Source organism: Neopelma chrysocephalum, unplaced genomic scaffold (assembly GCF_003984885.1).
Source record: "Neopelma chrysocephalum unplaced genomic scaffold, ASM398488v2 Primary Assembly neopelma1_24, whole genome shotgun sequence".
NCBI lineage: Eukaryota > Metazoa > Chordata > Aves > Passeriformes > Pipridae > Neopelma > Neopelma chrysocephalum.
Genome location: NW_020897693.1, coordinates 6,259,717 through 6,287,391, shown reverse-complemented (window position 1 = coordinate 6,287,391; position 27,675 = coordinate 6,259,717). Strand labels below are relative to the sequence as shown.

The 27,675-nt window shown below is 36.6% G+C and overlaps 1 protein-coding gene across 2 annotated transcripts in view; it reads left to right on the top strand.

Moving 5' to 3' along the window:
* PIK3C2A (phosphatidylinositol-4-phosphate 3-kinase catalytic subunit type 2 alpha) overlaps positions 1-27,675 on the top strand; it is a 51,136-nt gene that overhangs the window by 9,134 nt on the left and 14,327 nt on the right. Inside the window, exons 2-19 of one of the 2 annotated variants that reach the window (XM_027701216.1) lie at positions 1,983-3,157; positions 8,909-9,009; positions 10,685-10,842; positions 13,734-13,854; positions 14,564-14,675; positions 15,243-15,322; positions 15,423-15,486; positions 17,969-18,112; positions 20,084-20,126; positions 20,214-20,427; positions 20,512-20,634; positions 22,132-22,299; positions 24,482-24,590; positions 25,349-25,491; positions 26,028-26,216; positions 26,681-26,774; positions 27,037-27,131; positions 27,456-27,636. In XM_027701216.1, the coding sequence (XP_027557017.1) occupies positions 2,069-3,157; positions 8,909-9,009; positions 10,685-10,842; positions 13,734-13,854; positions 14,564-14,675; positions 15,243-15,322; positions 15,423-15,486; positions 17,969-18,112; positions 20,084-20,126; positions 20,214-20,427; positions 20,512-20,634; positions 22,132-22,299; positions 24,482-24,590; positions 25,349-25,491; positions 26,028-26,216; positions 26,681-26,774; positions 27,037-27,131; positions 27,456-27,636 (3,228 nt within the window). In that variant the 5' untranslated portion in view covers positions 1,983-2,068. The remainder of the gene's footprint in view (positions 1-1,982; positions 3,158-8,908; positions 9,010-10,684; positions 10,843-13,733; positions 13,855-14,563; positions 14,676-15,242; positions 15,323-15,422; positions 15,487-17,968; positions 18,113-20,083; positions 20,127-20,213; positions 20,428-20,511; positions 20,635-22,131; positions 22,300-24,481; positions 24,591-25,348; positions 25,492-26,027; positions 26,217-26,680; positions 26,775-27,036; positions 27,132-27,455; positions 27,637-27,675) is intronic. The other variant, XM_027701227.1, reaches the window with a different exon arrangement.

The window sequence follows — 27,675 nt, the reverse complement described above, 5'->3', positions numbered from 1 at the left end:
TCTGTGGCCAGTAGGCTTAGAGCATCTACAAAATGTTCCGTATATCTTTAGGAGAAGGTTTAGTATGACTGCTGTGCTAACAGGAGCATAGTAAATAATTGAAGGCCACAACTGTGCTATTAATGGGACCAGAGACCTGCACTATCTATAAAGGAACTCGGCAAAATGGTTTGGGTTTTTTTTGGTTTTGTTGTTTGTTTTTTTTAATTGATTCCCTGATTGGGTTGAACACTCAGCTCTGCAGATAGCCAATAGAGAGGACTTCATCCTAATGGCAATATTTATGGCTTAATGTTTGTCAAACTGGAGCTTAGTATATTGTTCGGAAAGAATCTGGTGTCTGCTTTTTTCTGTAGACTTAGTCTGTGTTGAACATTTATATAATTATCCTGTGGCATGGATACATACCTGTGACCTCCCAAGCTTCTCATTAAGACTTTATGCCCCAAGATTTCAGCTGTGTGGTTTTCAGGGTTTTATAACTTTGTTAGTCTGTCATTGTTTCAGTCTTTCTGGAGACACCCTCTTTGGTTTGAATCTTATCTTGGCATTTGTAACATCATTTCTTGTTTAATCTTGCTTTGTGAAGGATTTCACTTGACTATGTCTTCAGACTTAGCTGAAATGTATAGAACCTCTTATCAACATGTCTGTCCTTCACACTATAAGCCATTGAAATGAAGCAGATAAAACAAAAACTTGGCCAGTCTTAAAGAATTTAGAGAATTTGTTGAGAATCTTGCTATCCATGTGGGGAATACAGAGAAATACCATCACTTTGTTTGAAGCACATATCTCTGGTTTGATTCAGGGAGGGAAAAAAAAAACCAGCCCAAAATCCAAACCCTTCTAATGGGTGTGAATACAAGGGAACATAAAGAGTTTAGAGTTATCTACATTATTTGCTGCAGAGAACTCCTAATTTGTAGATCATTGCATGATTTAAACTCAGGATGATTTGCATCTGTAGGGCTCATCCAATTCAGTGAAACTGTGTTTTAATGAGGATTGCTGATTATGTAAGCCTCCTAGCAGAAACTCATCTTGCTACTTGATATGCACACTAACTGTTTCTGGAAGACATCTTATCTCCTGGACTCAGCTCTGACCCGACTGTGTGCAAAAGCTGTAGAATAAAGTAGAAGTAACACTGAAAAATAACACAGTTCTTGTGGTTATCTCTTACAAGATTATTTTAATAAAGAGGCATAGATACTGTGGTGAATATGGGAACTTTTATCATAGTCCTAAGCACAAGACTGGAATTGTAGAAATGTAAGATATCATTTTCTTGGTGGTGGCCCTAAGCGCAAGTGACCTTTCAGAGTTTCTTCCTTTACCTAGTAGTGAATGACACTTCCTTTAAGGGGCTGTTAAAGAGATTACTCAATGAGCAGTTGTACTTAAATAGCTCATTTTGCTTGTCCAAGAAATAGCATTTCATAAGCATTATTTTTCTTGTTAAGAGGGTAAAGTACAATATTTTCCAAGAGAAGAGAGGTTCTTCAGTGTCATTATGACCATTATAATCATGGTACAGCAGTTTGAAAGGTCTGTTGTTTTTGTAATCTGTTGAAGTAAGCTGGAAGTCCTCTTGATAATGTGCTTTATCAATGCTAGATATTTGTATAGTCTTTAGAATGATTTCTACTTCCAAGATTGCACCTGTGTAATTGCTCAAATCTGGAAACCACTAGGTACCTGAAGGGGAGCTTCTCTGTGTCTTGGGTTTAGTGGTGCAAAAAGAAACCAAGTAATTGCTAGTATTTACCAGTGGGTAGAGTAAGAAAAATAAATGGGTCTTGCATAACTGTGGATTGATTTGTGTGGCTTCCTTTTAAGTTTGACACCCCCAGACAAATAAAAATTGGTCTCTTGAAAATTTTATGTCCTGGGTTTCTGAAGGGCATATGCGGCCTTGTCAGTTGGTGATGTATGGCATGATTTCTTCTCTGTGTTTCTAACGTTTCATTTCCTTTTAGGTCTGCTAAATCTATTCTGAAGCCAAGGGTAGACAACCAGTACAAGGGGAGTGTTGCTGCCTTAATTGGACATCTGCTCTTGCGGCATGGCCCAGATATCCAGCAGCAATGGGTTCAAACAGCGCTCGTCACCTTCTCTGTCGGCCGCAAGGTCAAAAGACGTGGACAAAGAGGAGGCATTGCAGATGGAAGCTGAGGCGTTAGCCAAGATGCAGAAGGAAAGAGGTGTAGCTGGTAATAAACAAACCTTTCATTCTTTAAGCAGCCCCAGACAAAAAGCACAGCCTCATAACAAACAGGACCATGATCTCATGGTGTTTCCAGAGTCTGATGCCAAGAGCATGGAAGATAAACTAAGTACCATTGACATAGAGAAGCTTACACATGCTGAACTAGAGAAACTGCTGCTGGATGAAAATTTTGAATCTAGTAAAGTACCTACATTACCAGCAAGTCCTATTTTGAGCCCATCTTTGTCTTCGCAATTTTATCTTGGGCCTGCGGGTCAGAGGAGACAGTGGACACCTGGGATACCAGCACCTGTGACATGCACTTTACCTCCTATTTACACCTCAGCTTCTTACACAAAACAGACTGGTGTATTTCACAACGGATTCCATCCAAGTATGTCATCCTATCCCTCCAGAGAACCTATTTATCTTGGTCTTCCAAGACAGTCACAATACATTTCATACCCATTGGCAGCTACCACACCTTTCCATCCACAAAGAAACCTACCTATATATCCTCCAGTACTCACACCAGAAATGGCAAAAGTATTTGACAAAATTGCAAGCACTTCAGAATTTCTGAAAAATGGGAAGTCGAGCACAGACCTGGAAATGACTGCTATAAAGTCTGCAGTTTCTAACCTGCCAGCCTCGGAAAGCTGCGGGGATGTTAGTAAATTTGACTGGTTAGATTTGGATCCCCTAAGTAAACCGAAAGTGGATAGTGTGGAGACTTTAAATAAAGCAGAGAATGATGGAGGGAGGGCTTCAACTATGACTGCTGAAGATCCATGGGAGGCTGTGCTGCTAGAAGAAAAGCTGTTAGTAAATTGTCATCTGGAAAGAAAAGTTAATGGGAAATCTTCTGGAGCAACAGTCACAAGGAGCCAGTCGTTAAACATGCGAACAACTCAACTTGCAAAGTCACAGGGCCAAACATCACAGGTACGTAAATCGGTATCTTTAAATTGCAGTACAGTAGTCAAGTCTAATCATAATATTTAAAGACACTTTAAGGTCTGGATTTATTTTGTTACTTGGCTTGAGCAGTGTCCAAATACTGTGATCTTATGGCATATGTGTTAGTGCTATTCAGAAAATTGAACGTTACTACTGAATTATCTCTAAAATAACTCTGCCCTTGTGTAACGTTTCCACGTTTACTGAGGAAATTGCTGTTTTTCAACACACTCCTATAAGAAGTGGAAATAATGTTTAGAACAATTAAGTATTTAAATCCTATTGATAAATATTTAAATTTTATGAGTAGTTCACCTGATACTGCAAACTAAAAAGATGGTGAGTTAAGCACTGAAAATTTTATCTTCAGCAGCCTTTATTTTGATTTGGAAAAAAAACAAAATTTTTTTTCCTTATATTTGAACCTTTCAGCATTTTTTTTGTTTTTATTTTATTTTAGAAAAGGTAGCATGGATAGGTGGCATAGTCAAAGATCTTTTCTGCTTTCCTAGTGTCACTTGCAGCCTTTTACAGGACCACTTTGGTAGGTAGAAAGCTTTCCTTCTGTGCAAGAATGCTAGAGAACCTTTTGATTATACTCTCTTGGATGGTGGGATGCCTGTTGGGTTAGAAACACTCTACTTCTGTTCTGGAAGAAGGGAAACCATCTTTGTGTGATGTTACCTTTTTGCCCTGCCTGATAAAAGTGACTTCTGCCCTAGGATCAGGATCACTTCAATGAAATGTTCAAGACAAAACTGTCAACAGGGGCTTTAGTTATGACACTCATATCTTTGGACATTGAGCACATGCAGTTTGTGTCAAAACTAAAGTGTGCAGCAGGTGATCAATACTGTCCCAATTTCATCTGGGTAATTATGCCCCCACGAGTGCATCCTATTGTTTTCCAAGTCCAGTAAATGACTGTAGATTTCCTATATTTTTAAATTCTTTCTGTGATAATTCCATCATAAAACAAGACATTAGTCAGCTCATTAGAGAATACTTCTGGGGTTTTATTTGTTTGGGTGTTTTTTTTGGTAGAGAGAGTAGAAAGGCTCTTCAGTGGAAGAGCCAGCACCCTGGCAAGGGTGGTAATGGCAGAAAAAAATTGTAGAAGCTGATTAGAGAGGGGGGAATAAACTATTTGTTTGCCTTGGAGACTTTGGATTGCAGCTGTTTTGAATCTTAGGTATTGTCTTTCTAGGTGTTTTTAATAGGCTAGGGACATGCCGTAAAAAACCCAACTGTTATCAGTCAAGGATATTTTCCAAATTACTCCTTAATTCTTCCCTCCCCACCTCCAAAGTGGAGGAGGTTTTTCTCAGAAATACGAATATTTACTAGACTTTGGCCTAAAGGGCTGTCTGAGTTTCCACTGGAGTGAAATTTTTGGCCCCTTGTTTGAAGGATTTCCTGTTTTTTCTGGGTTAGTTGTCACTATTCTGGCAAAAGTTTAATAGAAGGCTCATAGAAAAGGACCAAAAAAACCCCCTAAACCCAAAAAACCCCTTTACCTCTGTTTTTATGGGATCACATTTTTAGCATTGCATGTGTGTAGATCTTGGGTCTGACTTAATTTTGCTTTTTCCCCCTCACTCACAGTTGAACTGTGATATATTAACTCAGTTATTTCCTAGTATTTGGAAAGGCATGTAAATTTGGGCTCTATAGCAGTTTGCTTCTCGGTTTGCTATGTCATCTGGTGTTATGTTTGTCAGTTTTCCAGTGGTGTTTGGTTGGTTGTAATGTAACTGCTGATGGTAATAGCTGGACTGTATTGGATCAGTGTTTCTGAGGTGTTGTCTGTAGGAAGAAGTATTTGACTGTTGCTGAATGAAATCTGGTTTTATAAATTCCAGGTTTTTTTCAAGAATGCAGGTTTTAAAAGGGGCTCTCCTGTTCATAAGGTCCAGTCTCCTGCTATTTGCATGTCACATAGGAATTGGTTCATAAATAAAGCTCAAGCTCTGCCTTCACATGTGGTCTTTTTCCTCCTGCCACGTTTGATTTAAAGGCTGTTCCGGACCCTTACTGTCCTAATCAGTCATCTTATTTTCAGCAGAGTGCATTTGTAACTAGCTCTTAGCAAATGTTCTTCTTTCAGGGTGGATCAGCAGGTATTTAAGATAAAAGAATCATTTTGATATTTACCTCAATGTGCTATAAAAGACAGCGACTTTGTCAGCTTTCACTGCAAACTCTGTGTGAGAGCTTCCCTTTTATGTCATGTTTTTTTGAAGATGGCTTATGAGAATTTTAGTTCTCTATGTGAGAGCATAGTGTGCCATGTGCCTTGTACAGCAGTATGAATAAACACTCATTACAGGTAGGGACATCCTTCTTGATACACTTCTATTGCATTTGCTTTATTCACTATGGCATCACAACAGCACATATCAATCTTGTTGTCAATTAATCTGATTTTCTTAAGCCACCATCTTTTTCAAACAAGTTCTTAGGTTATAGCAGATTTCTGAAGTGAATGCCCAATTGAAGGTTTGAGATTTACTTTCCACTTTTTCTCCTCCAGTCTCTGATTGACTAGTTTTGGCACCAGACTCCAGTTCTAGTCTGTATTATGAGAGTAGCTGATGACGCAGGACTGTAAATTAGCATAGTCATTTCTGCTAAGTTATTAAAGAAAATAATTAATAGATTTAAAGATGAGTCTCTCAAGTAGATATCTTTGCACATAACCTGGCTCTTGTATCTTTTGCCTATCCCATGCTTCTACTTGCTTTTCAAGTTTAAATATTTTTCCACCTACTGTAGTAGAAAGCTGAGTTATGTAGCCCCTATTCTTGGCAGTTCTCTTGTATTTTATCCAATGTACCCCAGATATCTATGTTCTTCAGAGTATATTCTGAAGTCTTGCATCTTAACTGGTCTGGATCATTCTCCTCCACCACCCATTTTGAATAACTTGGTCTCACTGTCCCTTTAAACAAAACTATTAGTAAAAGATTCTAGTAATATATTTTGATGACTGCTTAGTCCTTGAATCAAGAGATTGCTTTGATCAAATAGAAGAATCTATTTGTATTTAGAATCATATTTGTACCTATTTGATGTATCTATTTGTATTTGAAGTATTCCCCTTTAAATACTTCAATGTTTGTCACTCTTTCTGAAAGCAGAGGCAAAAGTCATAATTTTGTTGTATTTTATGTGCTGTATTCTCTTCCTTTCCTTTCCACAGAGCTGAAGAGTCTTGTGAATTTATGTACTTGTGGGATTTTATTTAACATGATTTTGGTAAATTACTGGATTTTGGGTTTGCTTGTCATTGTTTAGAGTAATTGTATTTACAGACCTGTTCTATTTTTGCAGCCTATGCTGATATGAACTATTTATCTTACTTGGCCTGAAGTCCTTTCTTACAAGTTATTTCCTGTTTGACTGATAGCTTTTGCACCTCTTAGACTGGCTCTTCTGGAAGTTAAAGAAATTAAACTCCTTCTTGTTGCTCAAAACCCATCTGAGTCTAGTGGATTTGAAATAGAATTTTTGGTTTTTCAGAACTTGTCATCCTGAAATTATTTTCCCAAAAATGATCAAAACTTAGTATTGGAATTCAACTAAAAAGCAAGGAGGTATTTAATGTTCTTATTTTTCCACCAGGAGTTATTTTCCATCATTGCATATTTGTAGTAACATTAGGTCTCTCCTTAGCCAAATGTGCCCCTAAGGTCACCCATGGGGAACCAAGTCTTTTTTTTCTTTGCTCATTAGATTAGAATTTATTGTTTACCCTGGCTAAACTTGCATGTGTTCACATGCCTTGCAGTTCTCTAGACTTCATTGAATTTAACAGCAGAATAGCCTGCAGATTTTGCTCTAAGTGTTCAGAAGTGTCATATAGTGGCATAAAGTGGAGATGTTGCATCACTGGTGTGATTTTAAATAATCCTCTTCTATAGTGCTTTTATACTATGGTTGCATAGTGCTTTGTGTATTTGTTTGCAGTATTCTTTAAAAAGAGTTCCTCAGTAGAATTTAACATTTGTATAGGCAACTACTTGGTTTGAAATGACTGAGTTTTGTCTTGAGTGCCGACCAACAGTTAGTTGAACTTTTATTCCAAGTGTTTACTATTACCTTGGTCACCTTCCTGTTTCCTTGTGTGATTTTTTTTTTGTATTGTTATTGTGTAATTGCTTAGAGAGTACCTGTACTAGATAGAGTTGCATGGGTTAGTCAACAAGTGTTGTGCAGTTGCCCTGAAGTATTTTGATGTGACAGAACTTGTCTGAGATGTTAGAATAGAAGAACCCTTTTAAATTTAAGGTATTATACATGCTCATGAAGCTCATTCCAGGTTTTGTGGCTTTACAGCTTCCTGCTCTAATTGCCCCCTATGGTATTGCTAATCCCCAATTATACAGAATTTATCCTTTTGACTGATCACTGTGCATGCAACCAATATTTTAGCTGAAATAACTAGGTTTAAATGCAATTCAAGAGGCAATTATAGGTTGTATCTCTTCCAAGTTTGTGGTAACAAGTTAATTTGGAGGGGAAAAAAGTGCTAAAAGGAAAAGACCTGACACTCCCTAGCTCTGCATGATTTGACCCCTTTTCTGAGACTGTCTAATTCAACTATAATATCTGATATGCTCTAATGAAATTAGTTGCCTAGCTGACTACTTTGGCTAATAATAAATAACCCACTTACTAGTTAAGTAATTAATCACTACTTCAAATATAAATAAGTTGTGATGATTTTTAGAAAAATTACTGTGCAGTCTGCTTTGTTTTTGGAGTTGTAGTTGAATTAAAGGTTTCTATAAGCATTGTAGAAGCTTTGGGTGATAAAGGTAACTGATCAGAAGCCTTTATCCTCTGTGTGCAATGACTCTGGGTTGGACATGAGCAACCTCTTCAACTTCTTCCAGGAAGTATCTGGCTGGAGCTACATGAATCCTTCAGGCCAGTGGTGGCTGTTAGACTATGGACAACTGAGTTCCACCTCAATCCCACTGGTTATTCCAGCTTCTCTCTGCTTTTTGTTCACTCCAGCAGTTCTATGGCTGTATTGTGAATTGGACCTGAAAAAGATACAGGTTTAAAAACTGCTGCAGATCTGTATTTGTGGTTTTGTTGGATTTTTAAAGTTTATTAGATTTTGTCATTTGCAACTTCAGCTCTCTTTTAGCAGTTGTTTTTTAGATTGGATAATTTAAAGATTGTGGTTTGCAGCTTTGGGAGATGGTGGGTGCCTATGGCATAAAGGATAAAAACAGCAGTAAATTGATACCATGAGATTAGTCCTGAATTTCATGTTGTGAGTACTACTTCCTAGGAGTGTGTAACTTCCTTCCAGTGTACAACTTGTATTTTCCTGCTTTGTAGGAAAGGGTAATCGTGGGAACAAGTGATTTGTAATGGCTCTTTCTGGAACTATACTGAAGGCTGAATTGGAGAAGTGGAGGAAAAAACATTTGTCTGTCTTCCTCCTCTGGTTCAGCCAAATCTAGCCAAATTCTAATGCAACAGGAACTGTTATGCTTGCAACTTAATCTTAACTGATAGTGATGCTGTAAATAAATTACCTTCTGTCAAGGTCCAGTGAATCTTTACTTTTCAACTTAGTGATTATATGCATTTTTCTCTATATAGCAGTAGACATAAAAGTAACCTTAGATTTATGAAAATTTATTATCTGCATGGGCTTTGCTGGCTATAGGAATATGTTTGCAGCTATTTAAATACTGTATTATCTTTGAGTTGCAGAAAGACAATGGGACCACTGGCATGCTGACAGAAAATGTGCTTCTCCAAGCAATTGAAGGGCAGAATCAAGAGCTGTCAGCTTTTTCTCAAGCAGTTATGAAGTAAGAAATTACTGAATACAAATAAGCTTTCAAAACGAAGAAAAAAAGCTGAATGACTCATTTTCACTTAGCTTGACAGGGATAGTCCTACATTTCTTTTTGCTTGATGAGGCAGATTTCAGTATGTGCCCTTTTTCCTTTTCTTATCCCAGTTTTTCCTGGTTTTGTCCTGTTTTGTTTAAGAATGCAACAAAATTGCTAAGATATTGAGTACTAAGGTTTTTGGATTATCGCATGGCCTCTTTATTATTTTGGTCTCATGACTTTCACTTTTTCCCTTGTTTTTATAATACTTCTTTATCCTCAAACTATTTTTCTGTATTTCCTTCTGTCTATTTTTAATATAAATTTTTTTTTGCATGAATTTAAAGTATTTTTTTTCCTTCTTAGCTGATGCACCTCACTAAATCCTGGCTTTCTAACCCTTAAATGATTTCATTTTTATTACTTCCACAACTGGAATACTTTAACAAATAAAACCTTCAAACTTGTTGCTGCTTTGATCAGGTGGTGAAGTTCCTTAAAGGCCACACCAAAGAAGATGACAGAATGCTCCTTCTGTGGTTTTTTTTCTTACTGCCACAGTTTAATGAGAGATTATTTTTTTTGCTTTCTTCCTAGAGAAGACAAACTAGGAGTCTTGCCTTTCTAACTTTCAAGATCAAAATCCAAGAAATAATGGAGGAAATAGAGATCTTTAAATCTGAAGGACAGCAGCTATTTATTAAAACGGGAATGTTTATAAAATCAAAAGCAAACTCCATAAAACCAATGAGAATTCATAGACTCGTGAAACTTACTGATTAACAACATTAAGAAAAACCTCATGTAAAATAGGCTTGTTGCAACAGTTTCTAGTTAAATCTAATTGTTGCCTTTTTTTTTCAAGACCCAGTGCTTAAAATACTGATGGCTTTTTGACTGGACAATTCTTGCTAGAGGGTTTTGGGTATTTTTCCCATTCTTGCTTTTGTTAGGAATCAAGATGATGAAATAAATGACCCTTATAGAGGAGTTCTGTTCCTAATCTCCCATAATACCACTTTAATGTTGATAAAAGTTTTGAGTTAAATTATTTTATCCATGTTAAATAGCAGAAAATAAAAAGCAGCTATCAAAGTACTGTCTATTCACTAATGGGTGAATGTGTTATACTGTTTGTGTCCTAAATAAAAGCCATTCCCTTAACTAGGGCCTCTTTGTCAGCTTCCACAACTTGGAATAATTACCTTCTGCATAGCATCTAAATTCAGATTAGACTTCTAAAAACTGAAAGATGTGAAGAGTTTTATTGTCTTTTCTACATAAAAGAAATTATTATTTTTTTAAATTTTGTTTTGGTAAATGCTGTGGATTACATTTTTAAAAACTATTTTAGAGCTTAGCTTCTGCAGAAGATGGATATGTCCTGTAAGCATTGACCTGTTAAATATTTGAAGCTATGTGGAAAACCTGCCTAATTATAAGCTAGAATTTTTTCCTGTCTAACTACTACTTGTATAATTATTGTGGGCAGTGTTCTGTGGAGAGCAGAAAAATTAAATGGTGTTTTGTACATACAATTTAAGTGGAGAGCCAAAGGTAGTCTTTACCTGGCTTGTGGTTATTACCATGTTTTTTGCTTTAGTCTTAGACTTCTCCATTGCAATGTTTCATATACCTTTTTTACTTTCAGATTGAGGACCAAGTTTCCTTACTCTAATCAGCAAACAAACCCAGGCTTTGTGCTGAGTCCAATCATGCTGCAAAGAAATATAAGTGGGGAGAGTGCCAGTATCAAGGTTTCCATAGAAATTGAAGAATTCCAGCAACCAGTAACTTTTACATGTGATGGTATGTTTCTGCTTTTTGAATCGGAGTTTGCTTGTTAAGACTTACAGTGGTGGGTTAAGACTGTACACTGAGCCTAGGCCAATGGCTTTCACTTTTTCTAATCCCTGTGTCTCAGATGCATGGATTGTTTGTGGGAAATGTGGATAAGGTAACTGAGGAAAGACCTAATTCTGGGTCAGTGCCTCCATTAGAAAATATTTAGAAGTTGACAAAATGAAACATTTACTTTAAAAAAGGAAAGTCAAGCAACCAGAAGCACTATTCTATCCACAGCTGGATAGAATAAAACAGTTTTTCAAAACTTTCACCTACTTTATAGTAATTGAGGGGACGACAACACCAGGACTGGGATTCCTAATGTTGAATTTTTTATTTCAATACTCTTAACTTATTTTTAAATAAACTTCTGTAGCCCATCTAAAAATTCAGACAAATTGCTGCTGGAAAATAAGAATAAGCACACTAAAACTATCTGTTATTTGACTCCAATATATACTTATGAACACAAACACTACAATAATACTGTTGTGATGTGCCGCAACCTGCTGTCCTGGTTTTGTGGGTAACCAGGAATATTGGTTTGGGGTGGACCTTTTAGATTTCCCTTGTACATACATTCATATTTTCTGTGCAGTCTTGACTTCATGGCATTTGTATTCAAGACTATAACTCTGCATGCTGTCAGCTTCTGGCAGTTTTTGGTGATAAAATATCTGATAATAAATTACCTCAGGAGCAACCTCCTGGTAGTGGATCTGTGCTGTGATGTTTGCTTGTCCTTTGGTTCTCGACCTGTAACAGTGTAGATGCTTTAGAGCTGGTTGTTCCCAAAAGATATGGGGTTGCTGTATTACTCATGTAAACTAACTGCTCTCTTGGGAAAGGAGCTCTCAATGCTTTCATCCTGTATTGATTTGCTGGACCTTTTATTTATTCTGCTATGATGTAATAATCTTTTGTTAAGAAATGAGGGGGATTGTCAGTATAGCCTAGGAAGGGTTTCTGCTCTTAATCCTTAAGATTATACTTTTCTAATATAACATGCTTAATCCCTTCCTACAAAAGGCTTTGTTAGAGTAACTAAAATGTTAAGGCTTCAGCCCTTTATTTCTATTATTTTTTTGACTAGCTTGGAATGTGTTTTGAATTCTAACCCCACATATCTTATTCTTTGCGCTCTCTGCTCTCTTCCTTTTTTTCTGATGCTGAAACTTATCACAGTTGATCTACTTGTCTTCCATAGCTGGTGAAAGATGGGTATGTGACTAGTAATAGGCATATTTAAAGTTATTCTCTACCTTTAATTCTTTCTGTTCTTGATCAAATTATTGCATACTTTAGCATCCTACTGCTTTGCTTTAGTATGCCTTTCAGTCTTGCTCAGAAGGAGCTGCAGCCTTTAAGTGCTCTTGACAACTCAGTGTGTAGAGAGGACCCAGGAGGGAAACAGATGAACTTTAGAGCTTATTTGGATTCATTTTGTATTCATTTATTAGACTTTACATAGAAGTACAAGTCTATCTGAGCAATCATTGTGTGTCAGCAAGAAATGAATGTCTTTGAAGTAGGGCGGGGAAAAGGTGGTACCATTATCTTTACCTTACTTCCCTGGGCTTTCTGGGGCTGGCAGACCTTTGCCAATGCTTCCTGTGACTACAGCCCATAAACTATCGTTGCATCTTTCTTCTCTTCAACTACCATGTTCTCTGCTGAAGGTATTACAGCAGGTTCACTCTAGATTAGTAATAGGTTAAACAGTCTTAATGAGTTAAATCATGTTTCTGAATTCATACTTCCTTGCTCTTGAATTTCACAGTCATTTTTCATACGCTATCAGATACCTCTGTGCTTGTAATACTGAATCATTTGTTAATTGCATGAAGCACATGTGTTATCTTGTGGAAAATACTGTGACATTACCACTCTATGTCCACCATAGCAGTAATATTTCTTTCTAATAAAAAGAAAAAATTGAAAAAATTAGGAAAGTCCCTGGAGGGGAAGAAACCAGTCTGAATTAAGTTGCTTTTATACAGTGTATTTTAGAGAATTTTGAGGCACTTAGTGATATTGTTTGTAAACGATTTACAGGAGATTGCTGGAAACTAGGGAGGGAGGGCTAGACAGCATTTTGTATTTAATCATTTGTGTTATTAAAACATATCTGTATTTTTCATCAGTGACAGCTGGTGGGTGTGGAGGAATGGATTTGCGGTTTGACTGGGATTATTTCTTTTGCTCTCTAGTTGCTGGATAGAAGAGAAATTATTTTCAAAAAAAGCATTTGGAACGTGATGTGAAAGTACTGTTAGCTAAGAGTTGCTTTTTGCAAAGGCTTGCTGATGCTGAGATCTGCTCTGTCCAAAGTGGAAACTGCCCTAGACAAACAGAAAGGAAAAAGTAAAAACCACTTTCAGTAGGATTTGCCTCAGCTGCAGCTGATATTCAGTTCTTCCAAAGCAGAACAAATAGAGGAGTTCCACCTCCAGCTCTTCAGATAATGATTTTTAAACTTTAAGTGCCTCTGGGATCACTTACCTATTTGAAGTCCTTGCTAAATATGGCAAATTTATAATAAAATTTAAAAAAGGCTATTTTCAGTCCTGCAGACTGTGTTTGTACTTCTGGTCAAGTGACTGCACTGTATCCTAATTTTAAAAGAATTTATGGGCTTTTTATAATGACAGGCTAGTTTTATGGGATACCTTTCTTTGTGAGAAAAAAGTGAACATCTCAAACCATGACATTTAGGAGACAATGGAAGCATAAGAGTCTTTCCAACAAATATAAAACCCAATTTCATTAAATAATTACAATTTGTGAGTGAATAATAGTTAATATCACTCGCTATAGATTTATATTTAACTTTTAGATGTAATTTCTTTAAACAGTGAGTTCCCCTGTTGAGCTTATAATAATGCAGGCACTTTGCTGGGTGCATGATGACTTGAATGAAGTGGACATTGGCAGCTATATCCTGAAAGTCTGTGGCCAAGAAGAAGTTTTACAGAAGTAAGCAAACTCCTTTTCATTAATATTTAATTTCATACTTTTTCATGACACAGTTACTGGAAAGTATATCTCTAGTGATTGTATGTATGAAGGCAGAAATCTTAAAAATGTAGAAGAGTCGCTCTTTGCACAAAGATCAGAAGTCTTTCGAGTTGCTCTGGGATACAGCAAAGTAGTTTCTCAACACTTTCCTAAAAATATGTTCTAATCTGCCATCTGTTGTGTTGAACACAAACAGAGCATATTTCAGATGCAGATTTTGAGAGCATTTCTGTAGATGGATGTTGTAGTTTTCAGCTGCTCTTCAAATGCCAGCAAACCAGGAAAAAAATCTACTGTTTTCTGATAATCTGGGGGGTTTGTGGTTTGTGGTTTTTGGTTGTTGGTTGGTTTGGTTTGATTTTAGGTTTTGGTTCTTTTTCAAAAAAAAAACCCAAACAACTGATGGTTTACAAAACCCCATTAGTTTTGGGTTAGAATATTTGGTTTGTGTATTACTCAATGTAGGTAAGAGCCTTAGCAAAAATACAGGTGTCTGTAATAGTGTATCAAAACTTCTGCAGAAGTAAAAATCAGATCAAGTGTGGTGTGGAAGTTGATTGACCACTTCCTTACTTTGAGGCAACAGGTTGCCTTAAATATTTCATGTGAGATTTTTAAAAAGCACTGCATATTTCTGTTGTGACTACAGCTTGCTTTTGTTTAACAGTAAGCACTGCATAGGAAGTCATGAATATATCCAGAACTGCCGGAAGTGGGACACAGAAATCAAACTGCAGCTCCTGACCCACAGTGTGATCTGCAGCGATCTGGCACGAACAGTAAGTACTTCCTAGTCTTCAAGAGGTTGGGAGTTCGCGTCAGAGTTGGTGGATCTGAAGTGTAACCTTCTAGTGTTACTAACAATTTAGTAGGTCTGCTTGGTGTTGGAATTTGTGTCCTCTTGTACTAAGAGGAAGTGAAATACATAACTGAATTTTCACAAGGCAGGTAATACAAATATGGGTAATGTCTCTTATGTTGTACCTGGGAAAAGTATGTAAGCATTTGGACTAAACTTGAGGCCTGAAAGGGAAGCAACGAATTTCAGAGTTAACTAAAAGTTGAGAACAGTTTTTGAGTTTAATTAAATCTGTATCAGACCATCAAAGAGGAAGGGGGAATATTTGGTATCTGTGCAGTTATGCACTTGATGGCTGTTTCTTCCCTCTGTCCACGTATGTACACATTGCATAAGCTATTAATTAGTTATTTCTTTTCCCCTTTGAAGAAATCACCTTATATCTTTCCCCTGCAACTCCGCAGGTATTAGTAATTAAACTTCTAACACAGTATTACAAATTATAGAAAGGCAAGAACTGGACTCAAGATCTAATATTTTATTGCAGGAAGATGATGACAGAACACCCATTCATCTAACCAAACACCTCTACAAAGTAGAAAAGCCTTTCAGGGAACCTATTATAAGGTAATGTTTTGTGGTTATTTAGTATTCAGCAGATCACTGCTGAACTCCTGACCTATGTTCTCTTCTTGCTCTTGTGTTCAATAACTATTATTTCTTGCAGGCCTTCTATTGAAGAGCTTCTTGATGTGTATCATAAGCAAGTTAACATAGCTCTTAAGAATGAGGTAAGGTCATTGTAAATTATCGCTGAACCAAAAGTAGCATGAGAAAGTTCACTAGTAGGGTAGCTGGGAAAAAGACGTGCAGATATTCTTGGGGAAAATGAGATCTGAACAAACTGTCAAATGTGAATTTGGAATAATGGATTTTTAGATTTCTCTTCTTTTCTTGCAAACTAACTGTTACCTAATCATCAAAATTAGAAATGTATCTTCCAAGTCCTGGGGTGAAAAACAGCCTTTTCCTCAAAAATGCTCGAAGAGATAAATTCAGGGGAAAAGGTCTGAATTCTGACTACATCCATTGTTGACAGCCATGATAGATATATTTGGTAACAGATAAAAATCTACACAATAATGAGCGGTAATAGCTGTGTACAATGGGAGTTATAACTGACGCATGTTTGAAACGTACCACTATTATTCTGCATTGTTTGATTAAGTTGAAATACCCTGTCAAAAACATTGTCTATTTTGGTGTATGATAGGTAGCTTAATGAAGCTTGCATGTCAAGTAGTTTGGAGTGATTTCCCATATGCACAAGCTTATGGAAGTAACCTGCTTTGCTCATTTCCCGAAGGAGAAGCTGCATTTAACTCCTGATAACAGTGTAACTTGGAGACTTAAATGCTTAAACATTAACTGTGTTTCTTAACCAGTTTTTGTAAGAGCAGTCTTGAAACTAATTACTTAATTGCAATACTTTTCATTTCCACTATGTTTGTTTGCCTCTCCAGGAATACAGGTCTGAACAAGCTGATGTCCAGTATTCACATACACTCTTAATTTATTTAATTCCTTTGATGGTGATTCACCATGTTCTCAAGGGTAGTTTTGAATGCAATCATTTTGTAGAAGAGGGAGCTGTTGCTGCTGCTTGATATGGTGGTGGTTTTGTTGCTTTGCTCTCGCAGCTGCTTCAGCTTGTTTGTTTAACTGTGATTTCACAGGCTAAGATGAGGAATGCAAAACATCTCAATTCAGACTTTTGTTCTGCTCTTTCTACAGTCTTAGGATAGGAGATCTAGTTTGTAGATGGTGATGATTAGGTCCAAATATCAGCGGTTGCTGTATTTGAAATTTACTTAGTGAATTCCTGTACATGTTCAGTAGCCGAAGCTTCCTAATCCAAGTGAAAAAGCGTAAAGTAATCCATAAATAATTCGTACGTAGGCTTTGATTTCACATCATTGAGCACTTTAAAAGTTATCAATTGTCTTCTTATTGAGATTGAAAGCCTGTGAGGAAAACAGCAATGGACATTTTGTTCTTCATGACTCAAAGCAGCTGTTAACTTCAAAGTGTTAGCTTTGAAAGTATGGCTTAAATATTTACAGTGTCTTCTGACTTCTGTGGTTGTTTTCTTACCAGGACAGTTAATTGTTGCCAGGAAACTCTCAATTCAAAAACTTTCTGATTCAAATGGCTTCTTTGCTATCCACTTGTAGGAGAGCCATGACAATATGTGTGGGAGGGTAGGGGTTTGGAATCAATTTACATCTTACTGAGAGGATATTGCACTAATAATCCTTCTTATTTAGTTTTAAGTGCTCATAAGTACTTGTGAAAGAGGCATATATACATTATGCCTTTTAAAAAGTGAAATGTTATTTTTTAGTAAATATTTTCATTTTCTACATGGGTTCTTTAAAATTGGGTGAAGACTTTCCTTACATTAAAAAACAAAACCCAAGAAACCTAGGATAATTTAGATTTAACTCAAGTGGATTTTCTTCTGTTGGAAGAGTAGAAGGAAGAGAATGTTAGGAGCATCTCAACTTTGTCTTAAGTAGCCTACCAGCATATTCATTCTCTGATTAGAAGCTTATCTATTCCTTTCAAGAATGATTCCTGTTAAGTGTGCAACACCCCTTCCTTTCCTACCTACTCCTAGATAACAGTTTGCAATTGCTTCATCTGGAAGAACCATTTAAATTAAATAGCATTTAAAGCAAAAGTTGCAACAAACTTTTTTCAAAAGTATGTTAAACTGAAGTAAAAGAGATAAAGTTCCATTATGGAAGCAATAATGTAATGTAAACAGTAGTAGTGTAAATGTAATTTGAACCTATAAGGTTGAGAGGACTCAAGTTGAAACACTGTTTCTTTAGAATTGCTTCCTCACACTAATTGAATAGCCTTTTTTTAAACTACACTTTCCTTTTATGCCATGAGGGAATTTGAACTTAGTGTTTCAATAGAAAATACTTGTTTGCCAGCAGCTTAATAGAAAAATGGTTGGGAACCTCCTAGTGCTTCCTGGAATTTCATTCTAAAATCCATACTACTGTGTTTTTGGCATTCATAAGGAAGTTCTTGATACTGAGGTTTTTCTTTAATCAAATTGTTACACCACAGTTTAATGTAATTGAGATACGCATCTCCTAGTGACGTTTTTGTGGCAATTCATTAAAAAAAAAATCAAAGCAATACTGGGTTACACAATTGTGATCAGATCAATCTGTTCTCTCATACATTCCTTATTAGAACCAGCATAAAGCAGTAGATCATGTAATTAAGACTGTCAGAAAAATCTGTTCTACATTGGATTGTGTAGAGACTCCTGCAATAACGGAATCAGTGAAGAAGCTAAGGAGGGCTGTTAATCTTCCAAGGACTAAAAATGCTGAGGTAAACTTTCACACTACAAACTGCATTTTGAGGTACTCTTTTTAACACTGATAAATAGTATTTCACGATCTTTGGTGGTTGGAAATACCAGCAACAGTTCTGTCAGGATTGTGTTGGGCTTTTTTTGCTGGGTTTTATTTATTTTACCTAATATTTTCTATTTATGTTGATGTCTCTCTGCTGTTAATGCATTAATCACTTGTTTGTTGAATACTTTCCTTTTCTAAATAGTGACTTTTTAAAAACTAGTTTTAAAGTACTGTTTTCTGGTTCTGTAACTAGAAACTTGTGTCACAGCAGATGCCACTAAATCTGACTGAGGGGAACTGACAGCTAACTCATGCTCTTTAAAATCAGTGCAGTTATGCTTAAAGGAGCACTTCACATTGTTCGTTTTCCCAGTAGTGTTTATATGACTAGCAATAGCATCTTGAAACTAACTGTTCATGCTCCTGCATTCCTGAGCATATGGACAAACCCAAAATCTCTCAAACAGCACAGAATTTGATGATGCAACTACCTTATAATGAATGATTCACTTGAGCAGAATTGGTCTCAAGTCAACAAATGGAGAAGTGTGCAAATAAAAAAAGCTAAATAATATTGTAATGCTGTTTCTGTTGTCCTGCTTATTAGAATGGCAATTCACATGATGCTCTATTCACTTCTGGCTTCATTGGTTCAGTGATGTGTTTCTAATACTGAGCAGAAGTCTTGCAAAGTGCACAGATAAATAAATATAGTTGTCCCAAGAACTAAAATTGTTGCAGGGAAGTGCAGAAGATATTTAGAAAACATTGAAATACAGCATGTAAAATATTTTTTCAACATTTGCTTTTTGATAGGAGAAAGCTGTAGAAATAATTAGATTACAGTGTAAAAATAACTCCCAAAAATAACACTAGGGTTTGAAATAGGTGGGATTTTATCAGTAAAACCGTGCCTTTTCTTTTTTTTTATGATGCATATTCGCTTACACAGTAATGTGTATGAAGGCTTATAGGATTCCTTTCAGAAACAAAATTGCTTTAAAGACTGGAGACAGGTGCATCCAAACATTTTGAAAGATATTGGGTTTTGGTTTTTTTTTTGTTTGTTTGTTTTTTAAGTAATTCCTTGTGGTGGGAAGAAGTGACCACATTTCTTATAAGAATGGGAAGTTTTTTTGTAGTTCAAACTAACTGTTGACAAGATGCTCATTTAGTACACTAAAAGTGTAAGGAGAGCTTTCATTCTTCAGCAGCAGTTGTCGCAAACTTCTTGGACTTTCTCTGAGGCCTTAGGAGTTCAGTGGGTTTTGATTTTAAATCACAGACTCAGTTTTCATTAAAAGCTTTAGTTTTATCAGGAGTTCAATTTGGCATGAAACCCTTCCTGATTAGAAGGGAGTTGAGACCAGACATTGCTGTGGTGTCGTATCATGTTTAGACTTCCATTTTAGCAGACCAAGAAGCAAACAAATATAGTCCAAAGTAACAGTACTTACTGTTCAGTTTTCTTAGTTGTTTAACATTTTTTTAATTGAGTAAATTTGCAGTAACTCTGCCAGCAAAAGATACCTTAACAAATGCCACAAGCAGAACAGCTGTTCAGACTTCAATTACTCGGTAATAGAGCTAACAGCCTCTGCTTTCATCCGTAACAGCCCTGAGCAAGTTTTATTTCTACCCAGAGAAGTTAGGGTATCCTGACCAATATTCCAATGTACTATGGCTTTTAGGAGTTCATAAGGAGTGTCAAAACAGTTGACTTGACAAAACATGAACTTTTGAACTTGATGAATAGTTGCTGCACAATGTGAAAATTGTGGTGCTGTCAGGTAACTCTTGAGGAGATTTGAGTGAAAAGATGTGTTACATAAATATGGGCCTAAGTCAGATATTTAATAATTTCTGTACAAGATGCTTAAGAGCAATGGCAAATTAGTATGGATTTCTCAGTATTGAAATTTACTCTAACTTTACTGTCTAGGCGTCCTTAAAATGTGGTGATGACACTAGCAAGAGCTCACCTGGTGAGTAAAGTTCTTCAATTTTTATTTAAAAACTGCTCTCAGGTGGTTGATTTAGGAAAAATGCATTAAAAATAAATTATAATTTAGGTTCACTGCAGCCTGAAAACCCTCTGAAAGTGAGTATAGACCAGTTAACAAGAGCAGTCGAAGCTCTTGTGCGACTCCACGTGAATTCCTGTAGCAGTTGTGCAGCAATTTCTCCAGAAGATGGTAAGAGTACCAAGGAAGCTTGTACTGCCACAGAACATCTCCAGTTCACAGTATTTGCTGCTCATGGAATTTCTTCTGGTTGGGTGTCAAAGTAAGTAATTAATTAATTGTAAAATTCCTCCTTTTATAGATTTTTTTTTTTTTCTTGCTTAACTTACTTTTTTTCCTTGTCCAGTTATGAAAAATACTACTTGATTTGTTCTCTGACCCATAATGGAAAAGATCTGTTCAAACCTGTGCAGTCCAAGAAGGTTGGCACATACAAGAACTTCTTCTACTTGATTAAATGGGATGAACTGTAAGTGACTTTAGCATGTAAAAATTCAGTAAAATATTTTGGTTTAGCTAATACCTACCCAGCTAGCTACTGAATACAGTCATTCAAGCAAATCTTGCTTCTGATTCCATTTGAAGTGTCCAAAGAACAATGTGCGAGACTTACTGACCAAAATCAAATATTTTTCCAAATGGTATTTTGCTACTCATTTTGAAAGTGGGAATGGAAATGCTGGACAAGTGCCCTGTGCTAACGTGTTTGTAGTACACAATTATAGGGAGTTGGGGAGGTTGTAACACTCTTTGTAATAGGAAAAGCTTGTACTGCTTAAAGAGGGATCATATAAGTCCTGCTTAATTTATGTAAATGGAGAGGAAAAACTTACTTTTACTAACATTAATATTCAGTTGGTTTCTGTTCCAAATACATTGTAACAACTTTATATCTGAATTTAAAAACCTGATTTAGTACTATTGCTATAAAGAGGGCCGATCCAGAAGTGCTTTAGAGTATCAGTCTGTAACATAAGGGAATGTCCAGTTTGAACTACTGAACTCCAGTTTCTTTTTATGGGGCAGGGGAAGAGGGTAGAAAGGAGGAAGGAAGGGCATGCAGAGAAAAAATAAGGAGATAATAGCAGCTGGTGTCAGCTTACTCCCTCCTACTTGAGTTATCAGGCAGTCTGTCACAGCTGAAGCATCATGGGAGCTCCACTGTGCCCTATATCTACTCTCCTGATTGCTTTTAAAGGTCAGAGATAGACTCTGAGGAATACCCTGAAAGTTTACAATGAACAAATTATTTCAGTCCGGGAATGAGAGTTTCTAGAACACCTGCCTTCAGAGAATACTCCAACTACATTTTTTTTCCGGTGATGCAAGGGATTAATTGTCAGATCTTTTGCTTGTAAGTGCCAGTGTATTACAGTGAAAGATCTGTTAGTTTACTTAAAAGCTGCTTACTATAGTGCAACTGTGATATGCTACAGAGAAATCAGAGAACATTTTACGCAGTAAAAACAGTGTAAACAAAAATGGGAGTTTGATGGCTCAGTGAGGTGTATATTCCTGAGCTGCTTTCTTTACAGGTTTTGTACCACTTGAGTTTAACTTTCAACACTTCTTAATAGGTTCTTTCATTGTCAGCTGACCCTTTAAATCTGAGAGATTAGGAGGTGGCTAACATGGAATTGTGTGTGTCCTCCTAGTGAGTAGAGCAGGAACGCTGGTTGTGCTGGGCAGGTCAGTTCTGTGTAAGGAATGGGACTTAATAGACAAAGATTAAAAAGGGTTGTTCCAAGTCTGACTACAGTGCAGAAGTACAATTTAACAGGTTTTACAAGCTATTGGTGTGGGAGATGGAGTAAAATATGATTGCATGGAAATTTACCACTTGTTCTTCAATGTTAATTAACTTTTTGAAAGTAAGAGGCATAAATGGATTATATGGATAAGCCTGTAACTTACTAACAACTGCCTTTCTTCTAACTGACTTATTTTTAATACTTTTATTTTGTAGAATAATTTTCCCCATCCAGATTTCACAGTTGCCTCTGGAATCAGTCTTATGTGTGACTTTGTTTGGAATCCTAAATCAAAGTAGTGGGAGTTCCCCTGACTCAAATAAGCAGAGAAAGGGCCCAGAAATTTTGGGTCAGGTTTCTCTACCTCTCTTTGATTTTAGGCGGTAAGTATCCAAAACATGGGTAAGATTATTATTTGCTCTGTATAAAGCTTACTCCACTCCCATAACTATAGAAACTGCCTCTCTGGCACTGAATATAGTAGGCCATGGTAAAGGTAAGAATTGTAAACTATATTTTTACAGAAATAAAACCTTCCATTAAATAGGGAATAAAATACAGTCCTGTGTTACAGGATTTCCATCTAACTGACTGAAAAAAGTTACCTGCTAAAGGAAGTTGAATATTGTTGGATTATTATGTCCCAGAATATTCTGAAATTATTCCTTTTGATTCAGAGCTGAATTTATTTTAAAAACTTAAAATAATGGGATAATGAACAACTGTGTTAGACTTATTACATAGTTCTAGTTTGAATTGGCTTTCCATCAAGCACAGCTGCTGGATCCTATTATACTTTTTTCACTAAGAATGAAAAGCCTACTGTAACTTTCCCAGGCTAAGTGTTTCTGCCTGGTTCAAGTTTCCTTGTCCTTCAAACTTTCATTCCAGAGTGCATTCCAAAATGCTTATCACTTTGGTAGCTGCTCAGTGGGACATCAACCAATAGACTTGAACCGCAGATGCCAGAATTAGGCTTGATGTTGCAGGAGCGATCACACCATTTCAAAATAGCTCCAGCATTTATGCTTACAATTTCCCATTTATCTGTGCTCTGACTTGTGGGTCTTATTGGAAGCTTAAATTGTCCACCATGGCTGCAGAAAGACAGCCAAGTCTTTCCTGGAAAGTTACTGCTGTGTATTGCTTGTATCTGTTTCATGTGCTTTATGTCCTCTGGTTCTAGGTTTGACTTTACTTGTCCTGCTTCCTTTTTTGTCTAGTGATGATTCCAACAGCTTGAGGGTGTTTAAGATTTTAGGATTTCCTTCATTGCAAAGATGACCTGCAGCTGCTTTCAGTCTCCTCTTGAAACTTGGATTTCATTTCATAAATGATGCATATTTCAAACTTCTGTTTAAATGTTGCATTTCAGTCTCCTGTCTAAATACTACATCACACAGTATTTGAAAACATAGCTTTTGATTTGAATTGCAGATTTAGCTTGTCTTTCTGCTTCATGGTGTTGTCATAGTAGTTAGTTTTGGGAGAAAACTGGATTTTCTGTTTATGCAGAGCACTACAATAGAATGTGTTGTGCCAGAGTTCGCTCAGTGGCCTGTATGTAGCAGCTGCAGAGATACTTAGTGGTCTAATCCACTTGCAGTCCACGTAAATTAAATTCAGACCTAGGTAAAGATACTACCCAAATATTTCAGTTACAGTTGAGAATAGCAGCAACAGCAAGCAGGAGCTAAAACTTGTAGCTAACTAAAATGTAGGAAGAATAAAAATGGTCATGTATGTGCTTTGGAAGAATTCATAGCCAAGTAAAAATCCTTTCAGCTGAAGTGTGTCTTAAGAGTGACTTAAAATGTCATTACTTGAGACAGAAGGGTATGGCAAGTATATTAAACTGGAGAATTAATAAAAAGACCAAGCTGTTCAGTTGTGCTTTAGTGGCATGATTTAGTAGCTTTTATTGGCATAATAAGCTCCCAGTTAATCAATATTTACATATAACAAGCTGTTCTTTATTTGAAATACATATAAACCCTAAAACATCTTTCAAAATATACTTAAGGTTTGGTCTTCAAGCAGTCTTTTGAGACAGCATTTTGATTTTTAAAGACTGATAGAACTTTTCTGTACCTAACATTCACCACCTCACTGATTTATGAGGTGTCCTCAGTTATTCCCTACTGCAATTGGAAATGGTATTAATATTGGGAATACACTGGCAAATGCAAATGTCATTTGATATGCACTTGCAAAATCTGGTAATGTGGGAAGTCCAGGCAGATGGTGGTGTCTGTAATATTCATATGCCTGGACCTTCTCTCGGAGAAGGTAAGAAGTGTGTGTGTGTGTGTGTGTGTGTGTGTGTGTGTTCAGTTTATTTGTCAGAGGCAAAAGTATTCCTTTTCTCACTTAATTTAAGTGCTCCCTGTTCCTTATCTGTGTCAGCTGTGTCAACACTGAACATTTTCCATTGCCTTTTCTGCCTAATGGTTGTGTGCAGCACTTAAAGAAGACATCCAGTGAAAATTAAAATCATTTGACAACTAATATCTTGGTGAAGTAAACAGATTGTGATACTAATACCTGTACATGTTTTTTTCTCAGATTGTTAACTTCTGGGACAAAGCTCTTGCAAATGTGGACCTCGTCACATCCGCATCATGTGTCAGGGATGGCCACTAAGAAAGGAAATATGGAAAGAATAGTATTGCAGGTTATACATAAATTTGACTTGCTCTGACTGTGTGTTGTTTGAATACTGTGACTTGTAAGTCTTACAATAGTCTTAATAGATGAATGTTTTGGAGAGAGGGTAAATACTGCTAAGTCATATTTCAAAGCCAGTATAGAATAGTGATTACTAAACTGTAAGGGGAAAGAATAGAAAGCTCCTGGAAGTCCATACAAATCAGTAACTGAATAACTGTTTTGAAGTAAGAGAAATTGGAGGAACCTTGGCAGTACATCCTATCAGTGCTGGGAGAGAACATTTGTGACAGAAATCCATAGAAATGTGTGCTGAGAGTTGCCTAGACCTAAGCACTAGCAATTCCAGTTTCTTTACAGAATATAAGCACCTCTCTTTCTAAACTCAGAGTATGAATTTCTCTCCAAAGAGAAGGTGCCTTACTAGGCATGGCTTAGCAGTCCCAAAACATGGTCTGAGTTGCTGGTTGGGTTGAAACCACTGGTGTGAATTTGAATAGTTCTGTGATTAGTCTCCACTCTAAGCACTCTCACTTCTCTACTAAGGAGTGCTCCAGCCGCTGCATTGTGCAACAACAGTTGTACATTTAAGGACCATGTAAAAGAATTGAGATGGAAAAAAACCTTCAGGAAACAGTATCTGAAGACTTAGACATGTAGAACTAAAGAGTTCAGATGCCTAAATATCTGAGGTTGCTGGAAGAGTGAGCTTTCTCTACTGTGCTTAAGGACTTGCATCATCTTTTTTTTTTTTTCTTTTTTCAGATTGACTTCCCATCCCATGCATTTGATATTGAATATAAAATTCCTGAACCTGCAAAGACTACTGTGCATCATTCCATAGAATCATTAGAAAAACCATTGCGAGAACGTCTCCTTGCCATTCTGTCCAAGGATAACACTATTGGGTATGTTCATCCCTTCTAGCTGTGGTCTCTTTGCGCATGACAATTTGTGGGTAGTGTATGGAATGCTTATATATTCTGAAGTTTCTTTAATACTCTTTTTTTTATACATATTGTGAAGACCTATAGAGACTTAAACAAGAGATTGAATTAAACGTCTGAAATAATGGTACTGACTTGAAGAATTTCCTTTTTTTTTTCATGACTGATGTTATAGTAGCCTCTTGTTACAAGATTGCTGCCCCTTTGCTGCCTGTTACAGTTGTCTATTCCTGCTTGGCAGTTTCTGTTACAGGAGCAGTGGCTGTTCATGTGCCATGGAAGTTTTTCTGGCAGGCTTTCCCACTCATCTGCACCAAACTGATATTAACATTTTGGTTTATTTTAGATTATACTAAAACTTAATCTTGTCCTGCCCAAATTATAACTCTTAACAACTGTTTCCTTAATTGTTTGAGGCTTTATTTGGCTTCTCATTTTGAGTTTTGCAGAGGAAATAGCTATTTCAATGTCATTCCATTTTGTGCTTTTGTCTGCAGGCTGTCGAAAGAAGATAAAGAATTTTTGTGGGAGAAAAGACATTACTGTCATAGCCATACTAGTAGCCTACCAAAAATACTGGTTAGTGCCCCTCACTGGGACTGGGCAAGTCTTCCAGAAATATATTCGTTACTTCAGAGGTGGCCTCCTTTATCACCCTTAGCTGCACTGGAACTACTTGATTCAAAGTAAGGAAAACAGTGTTTAAATAAATTCTGTGTGTGTTGTTGAGCATCAAATGACTTTTCTTTGGTAGCAGATCCTGAATGGTGTTCTGTGGAAAAATATTGCTGAATATCTTGTAGCAAAAGCTAAGTGTTCTTAAAATCTTAAAGAACATGTGCTTACTTTAATGATGTAGGCTTGACCAAGTCATGTAGTGAAAGCACAGTAAGAGTGGTTAGGATTCTAATATCTACTGTGTGACAGGACAGGAACTATAGAGCCACGCTGTCAACACTAAGTTTTGAGAGGTTACTGTGTCCTAAACATGCACATGTGGTTGCATCTTATGTGGTGAAGGGCCTCACACTTGTAGGGTTTTTTAAGCTGTTAAAGCCTTTATATTGATTCTTTTCTCTCTAGCTGATCTCAAAAAAAAAATCCTATATGAACAGAGATAATTAAATGTGGATTTGTTGTGACTTTCTAGGTTTGCTGATCAGGAAGTACGAAATACAGCTGTGAACTGGATGGAGTCATTAAGTGATGATGAGTTAACAGATTTCCTCCCTCAATTTGTACAGGTAAGAATTTCTGCCTACACAGAAGTTTGAATTTTTAATGCTCTTGAAAACCCAAAGGAATTGCTGATGACTAATAGCAGAAATGCAATTGCATGCCTCTAATAACTTTAATGCATAGTAGGGAACACAATTTGAGTAAAAAAATCACTTTGCGACTGTCTTAAAGATTTGTGGTGATTCTGCCTGTGCATTAGTCATAAAACCTCAGTCTTCATCTAGAATTAAATCCATACCTGATTTATTTCATTTTCTTTGTATTTAGGCATTGAAGTATGAAACCTATCTTGACAGTGCTCTTGTGAAATTTCTTTTGGCTCGGGCACTGGGAAGCATTCGAATAGCACACTACCTGTACTGGTAAGAAGTTCTCTGTCCTGTTTTTCATGGACCACAAGATTAATATTTCTGAAAAAAAACCCTTCTTAATACTAATATAACAATGACTGTTATCAATGGTGATAATACAAACTGGACATATTTTTGGGAGTTTTTTAATGAAAGAAAAGATAGTGCCTCTACAAAGCACAAACTTCTTACCTTTTCCATTCTATGTATATATATATATATATCAGTAACTTCAGGCATATGTAGAACTGTTTCATTAAAATATTTTAATGTCTTAACATTGCATCGTTTGCAGTGTTTTCCTTAGGAAAACTTAACTTATATGCTTTATTTCAGGCTTCTTAAGGATACGCTGTATGATATGAAGTTCGGTGTAAGGTATGAGCAAATTCTTGGAGCTTTTCTTTCGGTCTGTGGAAAAAGGCTGAGGGAAGAGTTGGAGAAGCAGACCAGACTAGTGCAGCTCTTTGGAATGGTAGCAGAAAAAGTAAAGCAAACAAGTGGATCTGCTCGGCAGGTGTGTATATATTTTTAATATTCTTTAGGAAGATTAGAC